Source organism: Canis lupus, chromosome 9 (genome assembly GCF_003254725.2).
Source record: "Canis lupus dingo isolate Sandy chromosome 9, ASM325472v2, whole genome shotgun sequence".
NCBI lineage: Eukaryota > Metazoa > Chordata > Mammalia > Carnivora > Canidae > Canis > Canis lupus.
This window is the reverse complement of record NC_064251.1, coordinates 51,489,976-51,511,724: the sequence shown is the minus strand read 5'-3', so window position 1 is coordinate 51,511,724 and position 21,749 is coordinate 51,489,976. Positions and strand designations below refer to the sequence as shown.

Below are 21,749 nucleotides of genomic sequence, written 5' to 3'. Positions count from 1 at the left end.
CTCCCACTGAGGGGGGAGTGGGGGGGTCTGTGGGGGTCAGGTGCGGAAGACAGACCGGAAGGATGTGGTCAAGCCTTGGGGAGGTGTGATGCCCAGCTCCTAGCACATGCACCGGAGCCCCGCTTTTGTGCTGAGTCTCCCAGGGATAGACAACACCTGCCCGGTTCCAAGATGATCAAGAGTCTCCCATCCTTGCATGCACTGACATGGTGGGGACCAGCCCCCCACCCTGGAGAACCCCCCACCCCGGGGGGCGTCTCACGAAGCCCACTTCACAGGGGAGAAGACAAAAGACTCGACCCCTGCAGTGTCACCCCTGGGGGGGGCATGGGGCCGGGCTCCACACAGACCCCCTCGCTCCCAATGAGGGGCAGCCACGAGCCACACATGGCCTCGTCCTCTTCCCTGTGGCTCCTTCTGCCAGGAGCAGAACGTTCACTGGTGTGGCATTGTAATGGACTTAGGGTGGGGTGCTCAGTTTGGTTTTTGGCAAATCTGTAAGTATGTTTGGGTGAGTGAATCGACTCTCCCAACCATGGGCTTTCTGGGGACGGTGGGGTGTTGGAGTCGACACGTGCGGCAAAGGACACATACACCCTAGAGCTCGAAGACTTCCGCGTGCAAAAGTCTTCATACACTTTTGGGTTGATTGTGTGTCAAAGTGATAATATTTCAGATACATCTGGATTCAAGAAAATGTTTTATTTTTTATTTTATTTAGTTATTTTTTATTTTTAAAAGATTTTATTTATTCATTCATGAGAGACACACACAGAGAGAGAGAGGCAGAGACACAGAGGGAGAAGCAGGCTCCATGCAGGGAGCCCGATGAGGGACTCGACCCCGGGTCTCCAGGATCACACCCTGGCTGAAGGCGGTGCTAAACCGCTGAGCCACCCAGGCTGCCCCTATTTTATTTTTTTAAAGATTTTATTTATTTATTCATAAGAGACAGGCACAGACATAGGCAGAGGGAGAAGCAGGGTCCCTGCAGGGAGCCTGATGTAGAACTTGATCCTGGATCCTGGGATCACACCCTAAGCCGAAGGCAGACACTCAACCTCTGAGCTACCTACAGGTCCCAAGAAAATGTTTTATTAAAAAAGATTCGACTTACGGCGAGCTGATACTCAAGTGTAGGAAGGCCTGAAGCTCTCACCGACACCAGCCCCAGCCCCAGGAGCCCTGACATTCTGCTGAGCAGGAGAAGCTGGACACAAGGGCTGTGCGTGCTGCTTCCGCTGAAACGAGATGCACAGCAGGGGCGAAGCCGTGGAGCTGGATGTAGATTAGTGGCTGCCAGGTCTGGGCTAGGCAGGGTACTGGCCGGGATGACAGCTGCTGGGCGCGGGCTGTCTTTGGGAATGCTCTAGGAATCGGAGCACTTGTGCTGTGGTCTACAGTGGGGTCTACGCTGGGGGCTAGCAGCCACCTCCCCTTGGCTGTGCTTATTTCCCATGAGGTGGCAGGGCTGCAGGAGCTCCTGAAGGGCCCGGGACAGGGCTGCGTCCTGCTCAGGTGGAAGGGCAGCTCGGAACACCAGTAAGAGCCGGGGGACTTTGAACTGGGCTGGAGTGTCGCAGCCAAGCCTGCTGAGGGGCATGTTCAGAGGTGGCAGGCACCCCGAGGTCAGCCCTTAGGTGCCATAAGCCATCTGCATGGGGCCCGGGTCTTTCCCCCAGTGGCCTGGATGCCTCCTCCATCCTTCTTGGAGGCGGTGTGTTGGTGCCCTGACCAGGCCTCTGGCAGAAATCCAGAATCTCTCCAGATCCCTACTTCTTGGCTTCAGGCCTACAAATGAAGTAAGTCCTGGAGGCTCTTCTTCCTCCCTTAAAGCCCCAAGCAACGTGCCCCTGGAGCTCACGGCAACTTGGAGCAGTGGGAGGGGGAGCTCAAGCAAGATCCAGAGGAAACTGCCCTGAAACAGTCTTCAGGAGGTGCCACACACGACCAGCCACTTGGCAGTAAGATGGCAGAGATCAACTTGGGGTACAATCCATGTCATTTGACTTGATTTTGGTGGTTGAAACAATAAACAGTGACAAGTCTATATTTTGCCTTTCGAAGCATGATGTAAAAAAGCCCACACCCAACAACCCAGTGGGGTGTAATCTGAGTCCATGGCGGGCCAGATGGTCTTTTTCTACACCTATACTTTCCCAGGAAATGGTGACAGCTGAATTTGCATGATGTAGCTACAAATGGAATTTGCAAAACGTGTGTGTTCATGTGCTTTGGACACAAGAATAACTCCTTCACCCAGTCATGTCGGGCAGAGTCAGAATATTCACTTCCCTTTCCTCCATGAATAAAACCTCCTGGAAGGAGGTTGTGGGAGGGATGGGTGATGGAGAGGTGGAGGGACAGAAGGAGAGATGGATGGAGGGATGAGTGGAGGGATGGAGGGAGGGATAGAGGGATAATGCAAAGATGGAGGGATGGATGGAAGGATGGAGGGATGGATGGAAGGATGGAGAGAGGGTAAAGGGATGAAGGGGGATAGAGGGAGGGATGGAAGGATGGAGAGAAGATAAATGGAGGGATGGAAGGATGGAGGGAGGGATAAAGGGATGGAGTGGGATAGAGGGAGGGATGGAAGGATGGAGGGAGGGATGGAAAGATGGAGAGAGGGATAAAGGGATGGAGGGGGACAGAGGGAGGAATGGAAGGATGGAGGGATGGATAGAAGGATGGAGGGAGGGATAAAGGGATGGAAGGAGGGATGAATGGAGGGATACAGGGAGGGATGGGAGGATGGGTAGAGGGATGGAGAGAGGGAAGAAGGGATGGATGGATGGATGGATGGAAGGTGGGCAGACTCCAGCTTCCATAGAGGCCTCTTCCGGAGAAGTCTTGTATGTCCCTGGGCCCCTGCCTATGGAATAGGTCCCCTCAGCCTTGGTCCTGTTGAGGAGAGAGGCGGGGACCCTGCAGCAGCTCTGGGTGTTGGCTGGGAAATCAGGCTGAGAGCCCCTGTTGGGTTGCGTATGCCTCTCCACAGAGGCTGATGTGGAAAGGAGAGCTCTCGGGTGTGTGGACAGGCAGAGAGCCCTCCAGCTCTTCCCTTGCTGTTCCGTTGTCCCGGGAATAAGACTCCAGCAGAGGAGGAGGAGGATGCCTCCAGAGGAGCCCGGGAGGCTCTGTGAGTGCAGCTCTGTGAGTGCAGCTGCCTTGAGCTGCCACCCTGGAGCCATGAATCAACCAGAAGCCAAAACAAAGCCCTCAGCTGGAAGCACAGCAGGAGACAGATTCCCTACTCACATGAGGATTCAAACCCGGCATGTGGCTCAGCTCTGTGAAGCTTCACCTTCAAAGCAGATGTAATATGAGTGCCCCCCTGCCAGGGCGTAGGTGCATGAGGTGCATGAGTGCAGGGCCTGCAGGCCCCTAAGCAGGAGCTGGACAGTCCTTCCCTGCATGAGTCATGTCCAGGGAGAGGAGCAGACGTGGGAAGCCCAGGCTCACCCTCCCCCCGGCGGCCTCCTCTTGGGGATGCCCAGGGATCCCACAGCCACCAGGGAGGAAGCACTCCCACGTGCTCCCCCCACTTCAGCGGACACAGGGAGTCTCCCCCACAGCCACCTTCCAGCCAGCTCTCCGCTCCTGCTGTGCGACCTCCCCAATTTCTGCCATGGGGTGTGTGTGTGTGCATGCGTGTGAGCACGTGTGCACGTGTGTGAATGCCTTTCAAAGTGCTGCGCTCTGCTGCTGAGTCAGTATCTACATGTCATAGACTCCACAGAGTTTTCGCTTCTCCCTTGTCACCCACCCACCCAAATGAGCTTGTCAAGGAACAGCAGAGTCCCAGGCATGGAAACTGCTTTCAACAGCAATATTTGGGTGCTGGGGCGGCCTGGCACTGGGACTTGGCTGCCTCACGCATTGCTGGGCGACATGGGCAGCTCCTTCTGCATTTAGCCACCCAGGACGACAGCGGCCGCTGTATGAGGCTTCAGGGAGGTGAGGTGAGCACCCGCAGCCCTTGTGGCACTCAGGATATGGGGGCGTCCGGTACAATCAGGGGTACTGTTAGCATAGACCCAGCTGAGTGGCAATGTGCCGTGCCCGTGCAGTCTCAGGGAGCATGATGTTACCCACTCACATAATGATGTTAAAGGTCGCCGTAGGGCAGCCCGGGTGGCTCAGCGGTTTAGCGCCATCTTCAGCCCAGGGCCTGATCCTGGAGACCTGGGATCGAGTCCCAGGTCAGGCTCCCTGCAGAGCCAGGCTCCCAGGTCAGCCTGCTTCTCCCTCTGCCTCTCTCTCTCTCTCTCATGAGTAAATAAATAAAAATTAAAAAAAGAAAAAAAAGGTCGTCGTAGACATTGCTGGAATAGGCTGCAGATCACTCAATGGATGGCGCAGTTTGCCCCACGTCCGTGACTCCCGTGAGAGAGTATATTGGCTTTTAAAATCAGAGTCGCAGTGCTTGGCCAAGTTGTTGGTTTATTCATTTGGTGCTTCGTTCAATAACTTTTTGTTGTTGTTGTTGTTAGCCGCTACCACAGGCTGAGCCGTCTGCAGTGCTGGGTGTGAACCGAGGACAGGACAGAGTGGTCCCTGCTGCCCCAGAGCTGACATGGTCTAGAGGGATGAGACTAAGCAAGTCAGGTATGGAGGAGAGGGTCAGCAGAGGATGTGAGGGCAGGAGTCCCAGGCAGAGAGATGGCCAGTGGAAAGGCCCTGGGGTAGCAGCATGCTGGGTGAGCCCGCTGGAGAGCTGTAGGAAATGAAGTCATCCTGGGAGGGGGCATATCATGGGGGATTTTCTAGGGAAGGAATTTGCTTTTACCTCCAATGAGGTGTAAATCAAAGGGCCCCTCTTTGCCCAGGAGAGTGACAGGGTCTCACCCAAGTTCCACTGAGTCCTTGCTGGCTGCCAAAAAATAGGCTGGGGCGGGGGTGGGGGTGGGAATGGTGTGTGGGTGAGGTGGGGAGAGAGCACTGTGACCCTCCTTTGCCACTTTAGGGTATGTGGCCAGTAATGGCAATGCTTGCCCTCCGGACTGGGGGCCCAGTTCCCCGCCTCTCCTGTGGGCTGCCCTGGTGCTTAGCACAGAGCCTCTCCCTCCCACTGAAGCCACCACAGGCTGGGCTAAAGGCAGGCCAAATGGAGGTGCAGCTTCGAGGGGACCATTTCCTTGTCTGTGAGCGCGTCTCCAGGGCACCATGTCCTCCATAGGATGTGACGGGAGCTGTCCCCTCCCCTCCAGGTGTGCTACAGGCAGACCTGGCAACCAGCTCTGAGTCCCAGCGCATGAGCATTGCAGGAAGGTTTTCTGCACAAATGCCCCCTCTTTCTGGCCCATGCTTTGAGTTGGTATGGTCTAGGGTGACCCTAGACTCGTCACCCACACCAAGCGTCAGGGGAGAGAGTCTCCGCCAAGTTTCCATCCATCCACCCATCCCTATCCAGCCTGTCTGCAGAGCCTCCTAAGGACGCTGTGACATACACATGTCCCCAGTGTCCAACATGGGAAGCTGGGAACGTGTGTGTGGGGTGTGACTAGCTCAGGACCGCACAGCAGCCAGGTGTCTCTGGATGTGACCATTCCCAAGCCTCCCGGTCCAGCGGGGCAGCCAGGTGGCGATAGTGTCCTCTGTGCCCGCCAGGGGGCAGCAGACGCCTGTGCGCACGGTCACCCTCCAGCGCCTGTGTCCCAGTCCCCGGCTCATCATCTTGGTTGGGTCTCTGCCCAGGCAGGAAGGCCATGAAGGGCGGTGAGGACAGAGGCCCCTTTCTTAAATTACCTGTGGGAGAGAGATACTGGCATTAAGGGGGCAGAATGAATAGGGCACCCCGGGGGAAGGACCGCGGGAGCCCCATTCTGCCCTAGGCCCTGCGCAAAAACTCTCCATGATGTCCTGTTGGCCCCTCACAAACAAGGGGGCTGCAGTGCTGGGGTCCCCCTTCTACAGAGGAGGAGGGGGCGCCGCAAGGGAAGGTGCCTGCACAGGCTCTCAGAGCGGGCGCTGGAGGGCCTGGGGTTCAGACTACTTCCCTGGGGTTCAGTTTCTCGGGGTGATGCTGGAGGGATTCCCTGGTTTTGCCTCCTCCGACCAAACAGGCTCCCTCACACCCCTCTGGGGCAGGTTCCTTCCGGAGAGGGTTCCTCAAAGGAAGGACCCCTGGAGGGTAGCTGGGAGCTCCCTGGCCATCGGCCAGAGTTTATTCCTGCTATGGCCACTCCTCACCGGGCCTGGGCCTGGGGTGCGCCCAGGAGGCTGGCTCCTCCCCTGCTTTTCTTGTGGGCTCGCAGGGAGCCTGGACCCCCCTCCCCCAGGCTTCCTCTTCAGTAGGGGGAAGGGCCAGGTTTGATCTCGGCAGTAGGCCCCAGGGGATCCTCTCCACACTCACAATGAGGACGGGGTGGCATCCAGGGGGGAGGGGCTGGGCCGCTGTGCTGCCCCAGTGCACACAGGTCCGGAATTCAGCGGGTGTCCAGAGTGGGTGGCCTCTCAGGGATTGCACAGCCCACCCCGTGGGGGCCTAGAGTCTCAGGGTGGGGCGTGCCTTGCCCAGGGTGGCCCAGCACATCCGTGATGAGAACCCAGGCTCCTGAACTGAGCCAGGATCCACATCATCTCGTTGCCAGGTTGGCTCCTCGTGCCCTAGAGCCGCGCCGCCGCCGCCGCCTTGGTCGCCCGCCGTCTAGGGAGGCCGGCTGCTGAAAACACGGCGCCCGCCCAGGGCGTGGCTCGGGGAGGCGTTCAGGGCCGGGCGCGGACCTGCGGACAGCCCGTGGCCGGCGGGACCCAGGGCCCAGGCAGCTCTGGCCCCGAGACCAAGCCTCCCTCTCACTCACTTATCTCACATCTTCCATCTCGGACGCCAGGATCTGCCCTCCGGGCAGCTGCGAGCGGCCGGGCCTCTGGGTCACAAAGTGGGGGAATCCGGGCCTCGTGCGGGGTCGGGGGTGGGTGGGGGGCGCCTTCGGTCCGGCCAAGGCAGAGGATGGGAGGGGGGCTCTGGGCGCATCCCCGGCCCGCGTGCGCCTCCGGCCTCGAGGTATCCCTCGGGGACGACTCCGTGGGCCGAGGGGGCGCGGGGGGCTCGGCCCAGGCGGCGCCCCGTCCCGGGTCTGTCCTCGCCGAAGGGCCGTGGGCAGGCGCCCGGCGCGACGGGGACCGCCGCCTGGTCGCCACCACCAAGCGGAGGGCCGCGGGAGCCGGCGAGGTCAGGTCGCCCCCAAAGGTCCCGGCGCCCCGCGGGCAGGGCGGGCGGGGCGGGCGGGGCGGGCGGGCCGGGGCGGAGCCGCAGCCCCCGCCCTCCGCAACTTTGGCGGGCGGCGGGGCAGGAAGTGGGGGGGCGGGGGGGCGGCGCCAGGCCCGCGCGCCCGCCCCGCCCCGCCCCGCCCCGCCCCGCCGTGGCCGCGCCCCCGCGCCCCGCGCCCCCGCGCCCCAGAGCCGCCCCGAGCCGCCCGGGAGCCGCCGCGTCCTGAGCGCCGAGCGCGCAGCCCGGAGCCCGGAGCCCGCGGCCGAAGGCGGCCGAACAAAGCGGCGGCGGCGCGGGCGGCCCCAGGCCCCGGACGCGCGGGCGGGCGAGCGAGCGACCCACCGGCCCTTTGTCTCGGGCGGGGCCGGAGCGGCGGCGGCCCCGGGGCGCCCCGGGCACAGCATGCGGCGCCCGGAGGGGCGGAGAGCGGGGCGCGGCGGCGGCGGGCGGCGGGGAGCGCGCGGGGCCCGGGGCCGCCCGTGTGCGTGAGGGGGTCCCTCGCCGTGGGCGCCCTCCCCGCGGCCGCACGTGGGCGCGGAGCCCGAGCGGGAGGCGGAGCAGGGCGCGGGGGCGCAGCGGGGACCCCGGCCGCCCGCGCGAGGCCCCGCCCCCCGGCCCCCGCCGCGGCCCCGGCCCCGGCCCCGGCCCCGGCCCCCGGACCCCTGCGCGGGCGGGATGCCCCGCGGCCGCCGCACTCCGGGCCGCGCGCTGCGCTGAGCGGGCGCCATGGAGCAGTGGCGGCAGTGCGGCCGCTGGCTGGTGGACTGCAAGGTCCTGCCGCCCAGCCACCGGGTGGTGTGGCCCTCGGCGGTGGTCTTCGACCTGGCGCAGGCGCTGCGCGACGGCGTCCTCCTGTGCCAGCTGCTGCACAACCTCTCCCCCGGCTCCATCGACCTCAAGGACATCAACTTCCGGCCGCAGATGTCCCAGGTGGGGGTCCGGGGCCGGGGCCGGGGCCGGGGCCGGGCGCGGGCGGCGCGGGCGGGGGGGCGCCCCGGGGCGGCGCCGCCACCAGAGTCCCCGGGCTCGGGCCGCGCCGCCGGGAAGCCCCGGGCCGGCCTGCACCCCCGCCGACCCCTCCGGCCTCGGGGCGCCCCCCACGGCCGGGGGCCTCGTCGGGCGCCGCGCTGGGGGCGGCTCGGTGCTGGGCGCGGTGCTGGGCGCGGTGCTGGGCGCGGTGCTGGGCTCGGTGCTGGGCGCGGCCGGCGGGGTCGGCGGGGCGGGGGTCGGCGGGGCGCGGGGCGCGGGGGCTGCGGCGCCGCCCCCTCCGGCCCGGGGCCGCCCGCCTTGGTGTGAGCGGGGCCCCCGTCTCCTGGCCGGCGCCCTCGAGTGTGGCCTTTGTCGTGGCCAAGCGCGTGTGGCCGCCGACCGGCAGGAAAATGTCCGCGCGGCCGGCGGGAGCTGCTTTCCTGGCCCCTTAAAGGGAACTTGGCCGAGACTGGAGGAGAATGAAGCTCGGGTCCTGCCCGCCCGCAGCCACGAGCGCCCACCCCAGCCCCGTCGAACGGGGTCCCGGCACCCAGGGGCCCCCGGGGGCCAGCCCGGGCCTGGCCAGCGCTGTCCGGATCCACCTCCCGTGGGCCCTGCGGCCCCTTCCCCCGTGGCCCACGGCAAGTCCGCGTGGACAACGGCCACTCATGTGTGACATCGGAAAACGGGCTGGGGAGAAGGACGGACGGATGGAGTGAGTCACGGCTTTTCCAGGCTGGGCTGCGTGGCCTCTGCCCTTTGGCTGTGGCTGTGTTTCCAAGGAGACGGGGGCATCCCCTCCTCCAGGGAGGAAGGGGGGGTGGCTGCTGACAAAGAGGAGCCCTGAGAGGGTAGAGGGCATAAGAGCCCAGGACCGTGGAGGCAGACAGCCTAGCGAGGGAGCCCCGGGGATGCAGGCGTGCGGTCCCCGGGGCTCCCCTGAAGCCGGCACTGTCCTTAGGCTCTCTTGTGCCGAGTAACCCTGAGTCCCTGGGGCCAGGTGTCCATTCCTCACCTCTGTCCTCTCCTCGAGGGGCTGGGCTGGAGAACCTGAGGGCAGGAAGGGCTGCTGAGGGCACAGCCGGCCAGGGGTGAGAGTGTCTGCCTTTGGCTGTGAACCACAGGGGCTGCCCAGGCTCGCCGGCTCCTGGCAGGCTCCCTGGCTGATTGGCAGGGAGGCTGGGGCACAGGACCCAGCCTGGGGTGGGTGGCTGGGTCTGGCTGGCCTCTGGGTCCTGGAACTGCCCTTTTCCAGCTGAGATTGGCCAGGGTGGGGGCAGAGGGGGCACTCTGGCTGTGGCAGGTGGCTTGGCTCAGCCCCTGTGCCGGAAAGGCAGAGACATCCTGGGGTCCCGGGAGCCGTGGCGAGCGTAGCAACACTGACACCGGACGGTCCCTTGAGCCCCCTGTGCCCCAGCCTGGGTGAAGGGGTGTTAAGGGGGACTCTGTGCGAAGGAGAACGGGATGGGCCAGTGTCTGTGTGTCTTCGTGGACTCGTGCTGATTGAAACCTGGCACTGTCACCAGGTAGGTGACTACCTTTGGGTCCTCAGTGTCCCCACATATTTAATGGAATAGGAGTAATAGGCGCCTCATGGCCACCTTGCGAGGATTCCGTGGGGTTAAGGCAAAGAATGTTCTGGGTGCATTGCGGAGTTGACGTTGGTGATTTTAGGATGGTCATCTAGACGCTGACAGATACCACGCTCTTGGCCGAGGTCTGGTCTCCCTGACCTCAGCCCACCGGTCATCTTGTGAGGGGAGGGATGGGTCACCCCATCTTTGTATGTCTCTTGTGGCACAGCGATGGCTGCGGGTGCTCTGTGAAGCTGCATTCGTTGGGTCGGGGTGCAGCACGTTGGCTCCATCTGTATTTTTCAAGGTTGAAGAAACAATTATTGCCAAGCGTAGCTGTGCAGGGTTTGGGAGCGGAGCTTGGGCGAGGGGCTGTCTCTGTGGCTGCTCTTTGCTCTTTGAGAAGCTTATAGTCCCTAAAGCTGCAGTGGGGAAGATGACCTGTTGGTTCACGGTGCTTGGATCCCAAGGGAAGTGGAAGCTTCCCTTTCTTCCTGGCCCTGCCCTGGGAGAGGCACGGTCCTGGCAAGGTTATGTCATCCCCATTTTATAGGTGAGGCAGTTAAAGCTCAGAGAGATGGAGTGATTTGCTCCGGGTCACACAGATTGGAAGAGGCAAAACTCCCAAGCTTAGGGTCCCCGTGTGGGGTTGCTGAGACTGATTGCATTCTGCAGACCTTTTCCGACTGACTTTCGGACCCATGCTCTGGCCTACTTCTTGGCTGCTCCTGCCGCGTGCCTGCTTCTACGGGGTGCGTGGGGCATGGGGGTGTGTGTGCCTGCTTTCGGTGGGGGTCTGGCTACGTTGCCTGCAGGGCCTTCCCATCCCCGTGCGGTCCTGGAGTGCCAGAGGCCTGACCGGCTCAGAGGCCTCCACGTGGGCCCCTCGGTCCAGGAGGCCACGCTGGCTTCTCACCATGACATACTGTTTTCAGAGGATAGTGTTTGGGATGTCCCTCCCCTCTGAGTTGACCTCGGCTGGGTTATTGGCCCCAAAGGAGCATAAGAACCTGTGCACTTATGGAGTACCTGCTGTGTACAGAGCCGGAAACTCAGAGGTGTTCACAGAAGAGAGCCAAGCAGCCCCTTTGTCCTGCCCTCCTGGAGCTGGCAGGCCGTGCTATAATTTTTTTTTAAATCCAAAATGCCTGGAAGGCACCTTGGGTTTAATTAAGCTAATTAGGTATGGCCACAATCTGCTGATCCTAATAAGTGATCACGTGCGTCGGGGGTGGCTCTGGTGTGGAGGGCCCGAGGCTGCTGATGCCAGCAGGCAGCTCTTGCTTTCGGTCTGCAGTTGAAACCTGTAGGCCACCACCCGCCCTGCCTCTTGCCCGCACCACTCTGGCCGGCCTCCTCCCTGGAGAACAGATCGGGAACCCTGGCACCCAGGGCGCACTGGGGTTACTCCCATCCCTGCCTCAGGCCCCTCGCTTCCCATTCTGTACCTTTGCTGTCAGTCAGCATCAGTTAGTCTAGAGGCCCCTCCTCTAGGGAGCCTCCTCTGATTTCACTCTCTGTCCTGCAGTGGGGCGAGCCGGGCCGTGGCCCCCGGTGTACCAGGGGTGTGACCCTCACCCTGTGCTTTCCGTGCTTTCACTCCACCCAGCACGTGGGGGCCATACGCTTGCTGCTCAGTCTGGAGGGGGACTGGGCTGAACCTGTCCAGGACACCATCTCGGGTCCCGAGAAGCCTGGCATCCCTTTGTCCCTTTGCGCCTTCACTGCCGCGTTCCTTCCTTCCGAGGCAGGCTTTGTGGCAGGCTGGGGGCCGCCTGGGCCCTGTCCTGCTCTTGTGATGCTTCTAGGCGAATGAGGGTGCGGCGGTGTGGCCCAGATGCCCAGGTCCGCAGAAGAGGCCTGCAAAGGCCTGCAGGTGTCCGGGGGTCCCGAGAACACAGGTGGCCTGGGACTGGACCCTGAGGCTGAGGTGTGTGATGTCAGGGCAGTGGGCAGCCCACAGGAAGCCTCTTCTTGTCTTTTTTGAATTTTGAAAGTATCTTGGACTCTTGGAGGGGGACCTCTGAGTGTACACATACTTCTTCTCACCCCAGCGGAGCAGAGCGGGAAGTCTGGTGCCCTCGCTCCGAACCTGTCAGCGCGTCACCCACAAGCGAGGGTATTCTCGAGCACAGCTCAGCCTCTCAGTTCTGTCCCTGCGTGTGACCCATTCACGCCCCAACAGGTGTCCCTGGAAATGCTGGTTCAGGAGGAGGGGAACCTGGGGGTGCGGCCTGCGCTCTTCCTCTCCAGTCCGCCGTCTGCAGGGGCGCTGCTCCCTTCCCTTGCCTTTCATGACCTCAGTGCCCTGTAGGATCCAGGAGCCTTTTGTTGAAGACTATCCCGGTTGTGTCCTCTTGGGACTGGATTTGGGTTGTGCGCCTGTGGGGGAACCAGGCACGATGCCGCCTCCTCCTGCCCTGTCCTGTCCTGCAGGTGGCAGATGGCTTGGCTTTATCTGGTTGTGGAGATGCCGACCTCCTAGGCAGGGCCTGCTGGTCCTCTCCTCGGTGGCACTCTGTCCTCCGTAGTTCAGAGCTCTCCTTGTGAAGGGACTTGGGACAAGATGCACCTCTGGTTTTTCTTTCTTCTCTTTCTGCCAGTTAGGATTATGGCTTCCTGTTTTATTTTTTTAATTATTTCTTTTATCTTTTTTAAGTTTGTTTGTTTATTTATTTATTTATTTATTTATTTATTTATTTATTTATTTATGAGTGAGAGACACAGAGAGGCAGAGACACAGGCAGAGGGAGAAGCAGGCTCCATGCAGGGAGCCTGATGCGGGACTCGATCCTGGGACTCCAGGATCACACCTTGGGCTGAAGGCGGCGCTAAACCACTGAGGCACCCCAGCTGCCCTAATTATTTCTTTTAAAATGATTTTACTTATTTATTTGAGAGAGAGAGAGGAGGAGGAGCAGAGGGAGAGGGACAAGCAGACTCCTTGCTGAGCGTAGAGCCCAACACAGGGCTCCATGTCATGGCCCTGAGATCGTGACCTGAGCCAAAATCAGGAGTCAGACATTTAACTGACTGAGCCACTCAGACGCCTCATGTTCTCAGCATTTTCTGAGCACTACCCTCCTTCCTGGCACGTATGCTTGCTTCTTTGTCTGAGCTCGAGAGTCAGCCATGTCTCCGAGGAGCTCTGTTCCATTGTGGAGACGGGTATTTAGAAGCCAAGATCTGGGTGCTGGTGTGCACACTGCTGCAGGGTGTCCTTGCTCCCAGGTGCTCTCGGTGGTGGGAGCTGGCGGTGTATGCATGTGTCTGTGCACACCCACGGGTGTGGATGGATGTACTGTGTGCACACACATGCCCGGATATGTTTACATTGGTCTTTGTTTTCTATCTGTATAAGTGCTGCCAAATAGAAAAAGGTGAGCTCTGTTTTTTTATTTCAGAAGTTATGGTGATCATATTGAAAAAGCAGAAACACAGGACATTAATTTTAAGAATACATTTTATTTAACCCTTGTCTTCTCAGGGGGCGGTGATGTGGCCCCCAGGTGGTGGAAATCAGGTCTTTGGAGGTGAAGCAATCATGTCCTTTTTATGTATAAAGCACAGAGGCACATAGAGTAGGAAACAGATCCATAGTACATCCGTGGTATTGAAACTTCATATGGGAAGTCGATTATGAAAACTCCTGGAAAGGGCTCCTGAGGGGGGTGGTAATGACAAGTGCAGAAATGTGGATTTCCCCAACATTGGCTTTCCCATGTGGCAGGGGTTATGGCTCTGAGTGGGTAGCAGTGGCTGTACCCTGGGGGCTGGGAGGGGAGTGAGTGGGGTCCTGAGATTTGGGTGGGGGATCCTCAGGTGAGACCTGTGGGCTCATCTGCCTAGGTCACAGGAAGGCACCGTTTGGAACTGGTGGACCGTGGGCTGTTTGTGCGGGGCACACAGATTCCGCCGATCTGGCTCTGGTGTCGGTGGGCTGGGTAGGAACCTGACAGTGTGCTGTGCATTTGGTGGGGAGGGAGGGAGGACCTGGTCCCGGGACCAGGGTCCCGACCTGGACCTTGGAAATGGGTGTCTCAGTGCTGAGAATGGGGGGGATCCGCTGGGCCTGGGGCCAAGTGTGTGGGCGGCAGCTTTGCTGGAGGCCTGACCAGGAGTGTGGCCACGGTGAGCCCCCATCCCACTGCCTCGTTTGAGCTCTTTCTTGCATGAGGATAGGGTGGCCAAGGGCGTCCCCTCCCTGGAGAAGGGACTCTGTCTTCCTTCCCAGAACTGCAGTGGGTTCTGCTCTGGGCAGTCAGAAGCACGATGCCCTCCAGCCCCTTCCTCCTGGCCCTGTGTCCAGGCCATGCCTGTGTCTGTGGCTTCGTGACTTTGAGGGGAGGGATGTCCGGGACAGGCAGTGCTGGTGGGGTGGGTGTGGTGGGGCCTGGGTTTAGGCAGAGACCCAGACCCGAGCCCAGCAGCCTGGTGGCTGAGGCCCTGCCAGGTGGATCTCCCTCCTGACTGCCCCTCACTTCCACCGCTCTTCCCCCCAGCGCCCCAGCCGACCACCAGCACCCCACTTCCAGAGCAGGGGTTGGCACTTCTCTTGTGTCGAGGGCCAGACGGTAAATATTTTAGGCCTTGTGGGCCAGACAGTCTCTGTCGTAACTATTCAGCTCTGCCCTCCTGGTGTGAAAGCTGCGGAGGACGATCTGCAAATGAGTAAGTGTGGCTGTGTGCCAGTAAACTTTATGGAGAATGAAATTTGAATTTCATATCATTTTCATGTGTCACGAAATATTTTTTTAATTTTTTTTTTCTCCAACTGTTTTAAAAGGTGGAGACCTTCCCTAGCTTGTAGCCTGTCAAAGCCAGACAGTGGGCAGGTCAGGGCTCGGGGGCCTGTCCTGGGGCCTGTGAGGGGGCCCTGGGGTCCTGCCCTCTCAGTTTGCCATCATGTCACCATTTGTATCCAGGGCTCTTGGTGCGGACTCCTAACAGGCACTGCTCAGCAAGGACAGAGCTCTCTACCTTGCACCTTGTACCAGAAATGGTGCTAAGTGCTTAGGGCCGTGACCTCGGCTCATCCATACGGGGGTTGTGGCAGGCCCTGCCCTCAGCCCCCCCATTATAGGGGGGCAGCAGGGGCCACTAGGGCTGAGCCCCTTGGCGCCTGGAAGGGTGCAGACCTTTGCTGAGCGAGATGAGCTGCCTGGAATGTCATCGGAAGGATCCCTTGCCATTGGCCCCTGGGGTGCAATGGGAGTGTTTGTGGGGGTGGGGTCACGGGCCTTCCTGAGCCTCAGTCTGCGAAGGGGGTGCCTGGGGCCACCTTGCAGGCTGCAGGTAAGATTTGGTGGGACAAATCAAAGGGCCTGACACTGTCCCTGCCTTGCACCTGGCCCCGTAGGTCTGGAGAACATGGTGCCCCTCCCCAGGCCGGGTGCCTGGCTTGCTCCTGCTGGCTGGTGCAGCCGCCTTTCCCGGCCGGCCGGCTGGCCCCACCTCGCCTCTGGCTGCCCAGCTGTAGCAGAGCCACATGGTGGCTAGGAGAGTGTGGGCGGCCTAGGCCCTGGATTGGACCCTCCCTCCTGCCCTGGCCTGCAAGCCCCCTCCCACTCTTCATTTACCCTTCAGCCCCAGAGGCAGGTGGTGGCTGGGTGGTGGCTGGGTGATATGCAGAAAGATGGAGGACTCTTGGCCAAGGATAGCACCCAGCCCCTCCCTCTCCTGGTGACCTTGGCCGTCTTGGTGCAGACCCTGCCCGAGGACCCATTCTCTCACCCTGTGTCTGGCCTCTTGGGCTTTTGGACAGTGGGGCTTTCTAGCAGTGACCTCATGGGGTTTGGCTTCGGACAGAGGGGACCCACAGCTCTCTGCCACGTGTCTGGATGCCACGAGGTGATGTGTGCTCAATGGAGAGTGTCCCCTCTCTCCACCATGGGGTGGGTGGTGGTGTCTCCTCGGGCACCCTTGCTGGGTGTTTTAGCTTTTTGAAGCCTGGGGCTTTGGCTTTGCCCCGTGAATGCCCCTCTCCTAACACGTGCCCCTAAACACTCCTGGGCAAGAAGTCTGATGCCTGGGAGTGGACACTCCAGCACCTGCGCATCCCCTGCAATGCTCGGGAGCCTCCCCGTCACCTCGCCCCCCCCCCCCCACTTGGGGGAGACTGGTCCCCGTCTGCCGCCTGGATAAGCCCTGCTCTGCCCTGCTCAGCCAGGACGAGACCCATGGCTGCCTGGAGGGGCCCCCCTGAACCTCTGTGCTCTCAGGGGGCTCCCTGCCAGCATCTTGAAGCTGCTGTGACTGTTGTGGTTTCTGACCCAAAAGATAAATAAGCACTACAACCGCATGGCCCCCCTGGGGGAGAGGGGGCTGAGTCCTGGTGCTTGGACTGCCCATGGGACCCGGGGTGCTAGCACCCGAGTGAGGTGCCGCCTCCCTCACTATTCTCTGTACAGTTACGTAAGGATGAAAATAATTATTTTCAACACGTCTGCTTGTCTGCCCCGAGTCACCCTGAACTTGAGACCAGGAACACTTCTGTTGGTTTGTTGTGTTTTGAGCTCTTGGCCTCATAGGCAGCCTGGTCTCGGTTGAGGGCCTGCTGCCTGTCCTCCCGTTCTGTCCACTGGGCTCTTCGACCTCCACATCTTTACAGGACTGGGGGGCCCCCCACTGCCACCCCTCCCCAGGCCGTGCCGCTATCTGTGTGGGGAGGGGGTGCCTGCCTGTGTCCTGCCATCGGGAGACCTTAAGACACGCTTGTGGTTCTACTGCAGCAGGATAGGTGTGTCCCTGACATGTGGAAGTTGGCGGGGTGAGTGCCCCAGGGCGTCACCAGGAGGCCCTGTGCAGTAGGCAGGTGGGGGTTCCAGGCGTCTGCCTGCCCCTGCACCTTTCTCCGCCCCACCCCAGCCCTGCCCCTGCCTCGTCCCCTTCCTGAGCGCACGCACCTGCCTTTCCCTGGGCCAGACGTTTCCAGTTTGTACCGATGTTCACTTGATTGTCACATTTGCTCGATTGTCATTGTTGGCCCCTAGACGTGGGATGCTGCCAAGGGAGGGTGGTGCACACACTGTACTAAGCATGCGGAGACTGGTGGCCCTGGGGAGAGGGGGCCTCTGCAGAGGTGCAAGGCCTAAACCGCCTCCCCACAGCGCAGAGAGGCTGGCCCCACCTACCCAGGCCTTTCTCAGGCTTCTGTGGCTTGTCCTCCCCTAGGGACAGGCTGTGGCTCATGGCGGTGCTCCCGTGAGCTTTGGCCCCTGGGGGTGGCGGGCTGTGTGCTGGGAGACCTCTGTGGCTCCCCAGGAATGGGGAGGTGCCCTGATGGCATTGGTCATGGCTGGAGCACGGACAGTCCCAGCATTTGACTGGATAAGTGGGTGTCTGGTTCCTGGGGCCGTCGCCGTGTGTCCCGGGCGCACAGGACGCCTAGGGAAGCTTTACAGTCTGTTCATATGCTGTGTCAGGGCCCCATGGTGGCAGAAGTTTCTGGTCCCTCTTGCTCATGGCAGCCACATCCTGAGACCCTCCCTCCCCGGCCCCTCAGCTCCTCCCACTACCCGTCCACCCCCAGAGATGGGCGTCTGTGCCCCCCTCCCACAGCCCCCGGCTCATCTGGCTGTGGGGACAGGAGACCAAGTCCCTAGCAGTCATTTCAGTGAGGGATCTGACTGTTTCCTCTACACATGATGGGCTTCACCCAAGAACCCACACTGAGCCATTTGGTTTTGTTTTCACCCCAGAACTTGAAGGAAGCAGGCTGGATGGAGGTAGGGCAGTGGGGTGTGACCGGGCTCCCCAGAACTTGCCGCTCTGCTGCCCTCCGCGGGCCTCTGTGTTCCTGGGTGCGGAAGGGGCTGGGCTCCCCCTCCCTCGAGGCGTGGGGCATAGTCAGGGCGCGAGGGCTTGGGGCCTCGTGGGGTCTCCGTGTCCCTCCCCCCTAGTAGGGTGGGGATAAAACACAGCATCCTTCCCCAGGGACTAACAGGTAAAGGTGGGGCCTGTCTGGCCACTGAGAGGACTGAGCCCCCACTGACACACGTCACAGTGTGTTTGAGCCTCAGACGTTGTGTCCCACGAGGGAAGCCAGACATCAGAGGGCCAGGTTCCTGTGATTCTGTTTATGTGCACGTCCAGCCCCGACAGAAGGTGGGCTGGGGGACGGACCCGAGAGCGGCTGCTCAGGGGAATGGCTTTGTGTTTGGGGTCATTGCCAAGCTCAGGATTCAGATCCTGCCGGTGGTTGCACAGCGGCGAACGGACAGAGTCACTGATCATAAATTTTGTTATGTGTCTCTGACCGCAGACCCTTGCGGGGCTAGGAGGGGAACCATGTGAGAAATGTAAGCAGGTGTGTGGCAGGTGAGAGCCTGGAACCTGCACTGGCTGTGGTGGGGGCCTTGGGGCCACCATGTGACTCTCCGGGGCCCTGCACGCCTTTGCCTGTGGCCTCCCTCCTCCTTTTTTTAAAGATTTTATTTATTTATTCATGAGAGAGGCAGAGACACAGGCAGAGGGAGAAGCAGGCTTCATGTAGGGCGCCTGATGTGGGACTCGATCCCGGGACCCCGGGATCATGCTCTGAGCCAAAGGCAGATGCTCAACCACTGAGCCCCCCAGGTGCCCCTCTCTCTTTTTAAAGAGACATTAAAGGTCCTATTGTAGGCCTAGGTTGACGTAAAGACCAGGATACTAATAGTATGTATTTAAATATCATCTTGACCTCACGCACATTTGGGCCCCTAAAGGTGCTGGCTCCCTGTGCCCCGCGTGGCCTTCCCTGTGGCATGTTTCTCGGGCCCCTTCTTGCCCTGGGTCCATGGGGCCCAGGACTGCCCCAGGACTCAGCACGCCAGGGTCTGGAGGCCGAGAGGCTGGGTGCCCTGAGCAAGGCCACCTGGGATTCTTTGAGACTTCCTTCCATCTCTAGGGGTGAGGAGCCCGGGGAATGGCCGCCTTTGCTCCAGGCTCTTGACTTGGTGGCTTAAGCAGAGTGGCCCAGGAGAGCTTGGCTGTGTCAGGAGAGCACAGTCCCCTCCTGCCCACCTCCGTGATCCTGCTTCGGGGTGGGGGGTGATGAAGGGAGATGGGTCCAGGGAGCACATGGGGGATTGGGTCTCAGTTGCCCCACCTGTAAAATGGAACCATCATCTCTAGATGTCTCCAAGGTGGATGGGAGGAAGGCTCCTGGGGCATCTGAGGACCCTCCCACCCCCCCGAACAAGGAAAGCCTCCCGCGGTCTAGGTGTCGGTTGCAGGGGCGCAGGATCTGTGTGCGTGTGTAATCTCCCTTGCGGGAGGCCGCCCTGCACCTGATGAGGGAGTCTGTGTGCTGGTTGGCAAGTCCTGCGCCTGCTGCCACTTAGTAACGGAGGGCGTTTTCTCCATACCTTTCAGGAGACCAGTGGCCCTGGAGCCTCAGTTGTGTCTGGGAGGCACACTCAGAGGCGGCCTTGGCTTTCAGTGAGGACATGGGTTTTCTCTGGGTCTTTGGGAGAATCGGTTTCCTGACATTGGCTGCTGTGTTCTGGAGCCTTCCCTGCCGCCCCCCTCCCGCTCATGTTCCCAGCCGAGCATCACTTACGGGGGCAGTGGGCTTCCCGATGGTTTCATCAGCAGGAGCTGAGGGGCGGGCTGTGGAGGACAGATGCCTCGTCTGGGAGTGAATAACTGAATTAGTAAATCCAAGCCATAGACCTCACCTTCCGCAGGCAGCAGTTGTGTATGCACCTGCTCATGTCTGCTTCGGCTCTGCAGCGGGTCCAGTAGCATGGCCGCATTTCTGGGATTCGTTTCCGGCACTAGGTGCATGTGTGAACGATCCGAGTGGACTTTGGGGTCAGGAGGCCGGGTGCGGTCTGCCGCCTGTGCTGTCTGGCCAGAGGCTCCTTGTCCATGCCTGTCTGCAGCCCAGAGACGTCTGGGTGATGCCATCCGCCTCCAGGGGCGTGTTTGGGGCTGGTGTCCGCTCTCCTGGACGTGGCTGAGGCCTCTGGAGTTCTGTCCGCCCAGTCTTCTTTGGGGGAGCCCTGCCTCTTGGTGAGGAGAGAGGATCCAGGCGTAGGTGGCTGTTCAACAGCTGGTTCTGTTCATGCCAGGGCCCACACTCTGGACCAGCTGTGTGGTCCCTGTCCCATGCCCTCTCTCCTGCCTGAGCCTCCAGCTGGTGACGATTGTGTCCTGCAGTGGAGTGGCCTTAGTCCCCGGCCCTTCTGCTGCTTTGCCTTCTGGTGGCTCCGGGGACATGCAGGCTGATGCCTGGACTGCCTCTGGGTGGTGGGCCAGGGATCCACCCAGAGTGCTCCGCCCCTGCGGGCATTCCTTGGGCACGATGGGGTCATCCTGTCACCTGCTGTGCAGTGCCTGGTCTGGGTCACTCCTGGGCTGCCAGGTGATGCCTCGGTGATGGTGATTCGTCACGGTTCTGGAGGTGGTTGGCAGTCCTAGCCCCAGGAAAGGGCAGCCCCGGGGAGTAGGGGGTCAAGAGTAGCCGTCCGAGAGCTGTGGAGGCTGAGGCTCAGGGGGCTGGTCCAAGTTCGCGGTAGGGGATGGAAGCGGGACTCAAACCCACGGCTGCCGGACCACCTGTGCCCCAGCATCCTGTGCCACATGGCGCCTGTGGGCTCCTGTGTGTGCCATCTGCACCCTCCCTCAGCGATTTACGTGCTGGCATCCACTCTCTCTTTTTTTTCCCTAACTGGCGTGTGTAGTAAATTTTTTTTTTCTTAAAAAAGAGAAGACAGGATTTTCACATGTTACTCCCTCCTCATGCACATAAACCTAGGGAGAAATTGGCTTGCCATCTCTTTGGGTGTATTTTGTGGTAATTTAGCTGCTTAAATGGAACATCTGTTAGTCAGCGAGGCTCGGGAGGAGCAGAGCTGCAGATTACAAGGTGCTGGGGAAGCGGTGTGTTTGCTGCAGGAGCACAGGCCGCAGCCGCACCGGGACCACTGTGGGCACAGGGCGCGGGAGGCCCCAGCATCTGTACCTGCCGCCGGGTCCCTGAGGACGGCGTTGACCTGCGGGCCCAGCCTGGTTGGGGCTCAGAGCAGGAGACCCCGCCTTTGCAGCCTGCACGTGCCTGAGGGACCTATCACCCAGGCTGCCCTGGCTGTGTTTCCTCCTTCAGCTGCGGAAGGGCGGTTGTAGGGGTCGGGAGCCAGGCTGGGCCCGTGCTCTGCCCGCCCCGTGCGGACGTGGCCACTGGCACCCCTGGACACGCTTCTCGGTGGCTCCCGCGTCCACCCTGCCTGCAGCCCGGTTGGCTCCCCTGTGAAATGTGCTGCCGTGTGAGCAGGTGAGGGCCCCGGGGTCCTGGAGGCCCTGGGGCCCGAGAGTTGGTCTCCTCCTCCTTTACTTTGGATGCTGACATTGGACGTGAAGTGCACTTTGGGGACCGGCAGGCACTGGTTTCCACAGGGGCCACTGTGTGGTATGACGGGGCCCCAGGCCTTTCTGTGATGGGGCTGCTGGTCTTCCTGGCAGCCAGACCCTGGAGGAGGGCGCTGCCCTGCTCTGCCGCCCCTCAGGTCCCCTCCTGGGCCTTTCACCGGGGAGGCTCTTCCCATGGCTCCTGCAGCTCATCTGGACCTGCTGGCTCCCAGGGGACGTTGGTTGAGCACCTACTGCCTCTGGTCAGTTGGCCTCAGGGTCAGGGAAAGATGGGTGAGGCCCGGCAGCAATTCCCAGGGGCTCAGAGCCTAGGGGGCTGTGGGGGAAGCAGCGGTCACCTCTGGAGGCAGGGAGGTTGGAGGGACTCAGAGCCACAGCCCTCTGGGCTGCAGGGAGGCAGCGCTGTAGGGGTCAGATGGGTGGGTGGCCTCGTCCTGGGGTGCCGGGCAGTCGCAGAGGGGCTCAGAGAGAACACGATGTCCTGGATTTGGCTTCAGAAGGTTCTGCTTGGTCGTGGTGCTGGGACTGGACTGGAGGCCGCAGTCGGCAGTCCAGGAGGCTGAGGATGGGGAGGAGGCGGATGCGGTAACCCCGGCAGGAAAACCCATAAGGCCTGCAGGGAGGGCAGGGGGCAGCGT

The 21,749-nt window shown here is 61.1% G+C and overlaps 1 protein-coding gene across 5 annotated transcripts in view; it reads left to right on the top strand.

Moving 5' to 3' along the window:
• The first annotated feature begins 7,855 nt into the window (after window positions 1–7,855).
• The window catches only part of VAV2 (vav guanine nucleotide exchange factor 2), a 168,385-nt gene continuing 154,491 nt past the window's right edge, over window positions 7,856–21,749 (top strand). Inside the window, exon 1 of one of the 5 annotated variants that reach the window (XM_049114365.1) lies at window positions 7,856–8,146. In XM_049114365.1, coding sequence (XP_048970322.1) covers window positions 7,943–8,146 — 204 coding nt within the window. In that variant the 5' untranslated portion in view covers window positions 7,856–7,942. The remainder of the gene's footprint in view (window positions 8,147–21,749) is intronic. The other 4 variants (XM_049114367.1, XM_025475682.3, XM_025475683.3 and 1 more) reach the window with 4 other exon arrangements.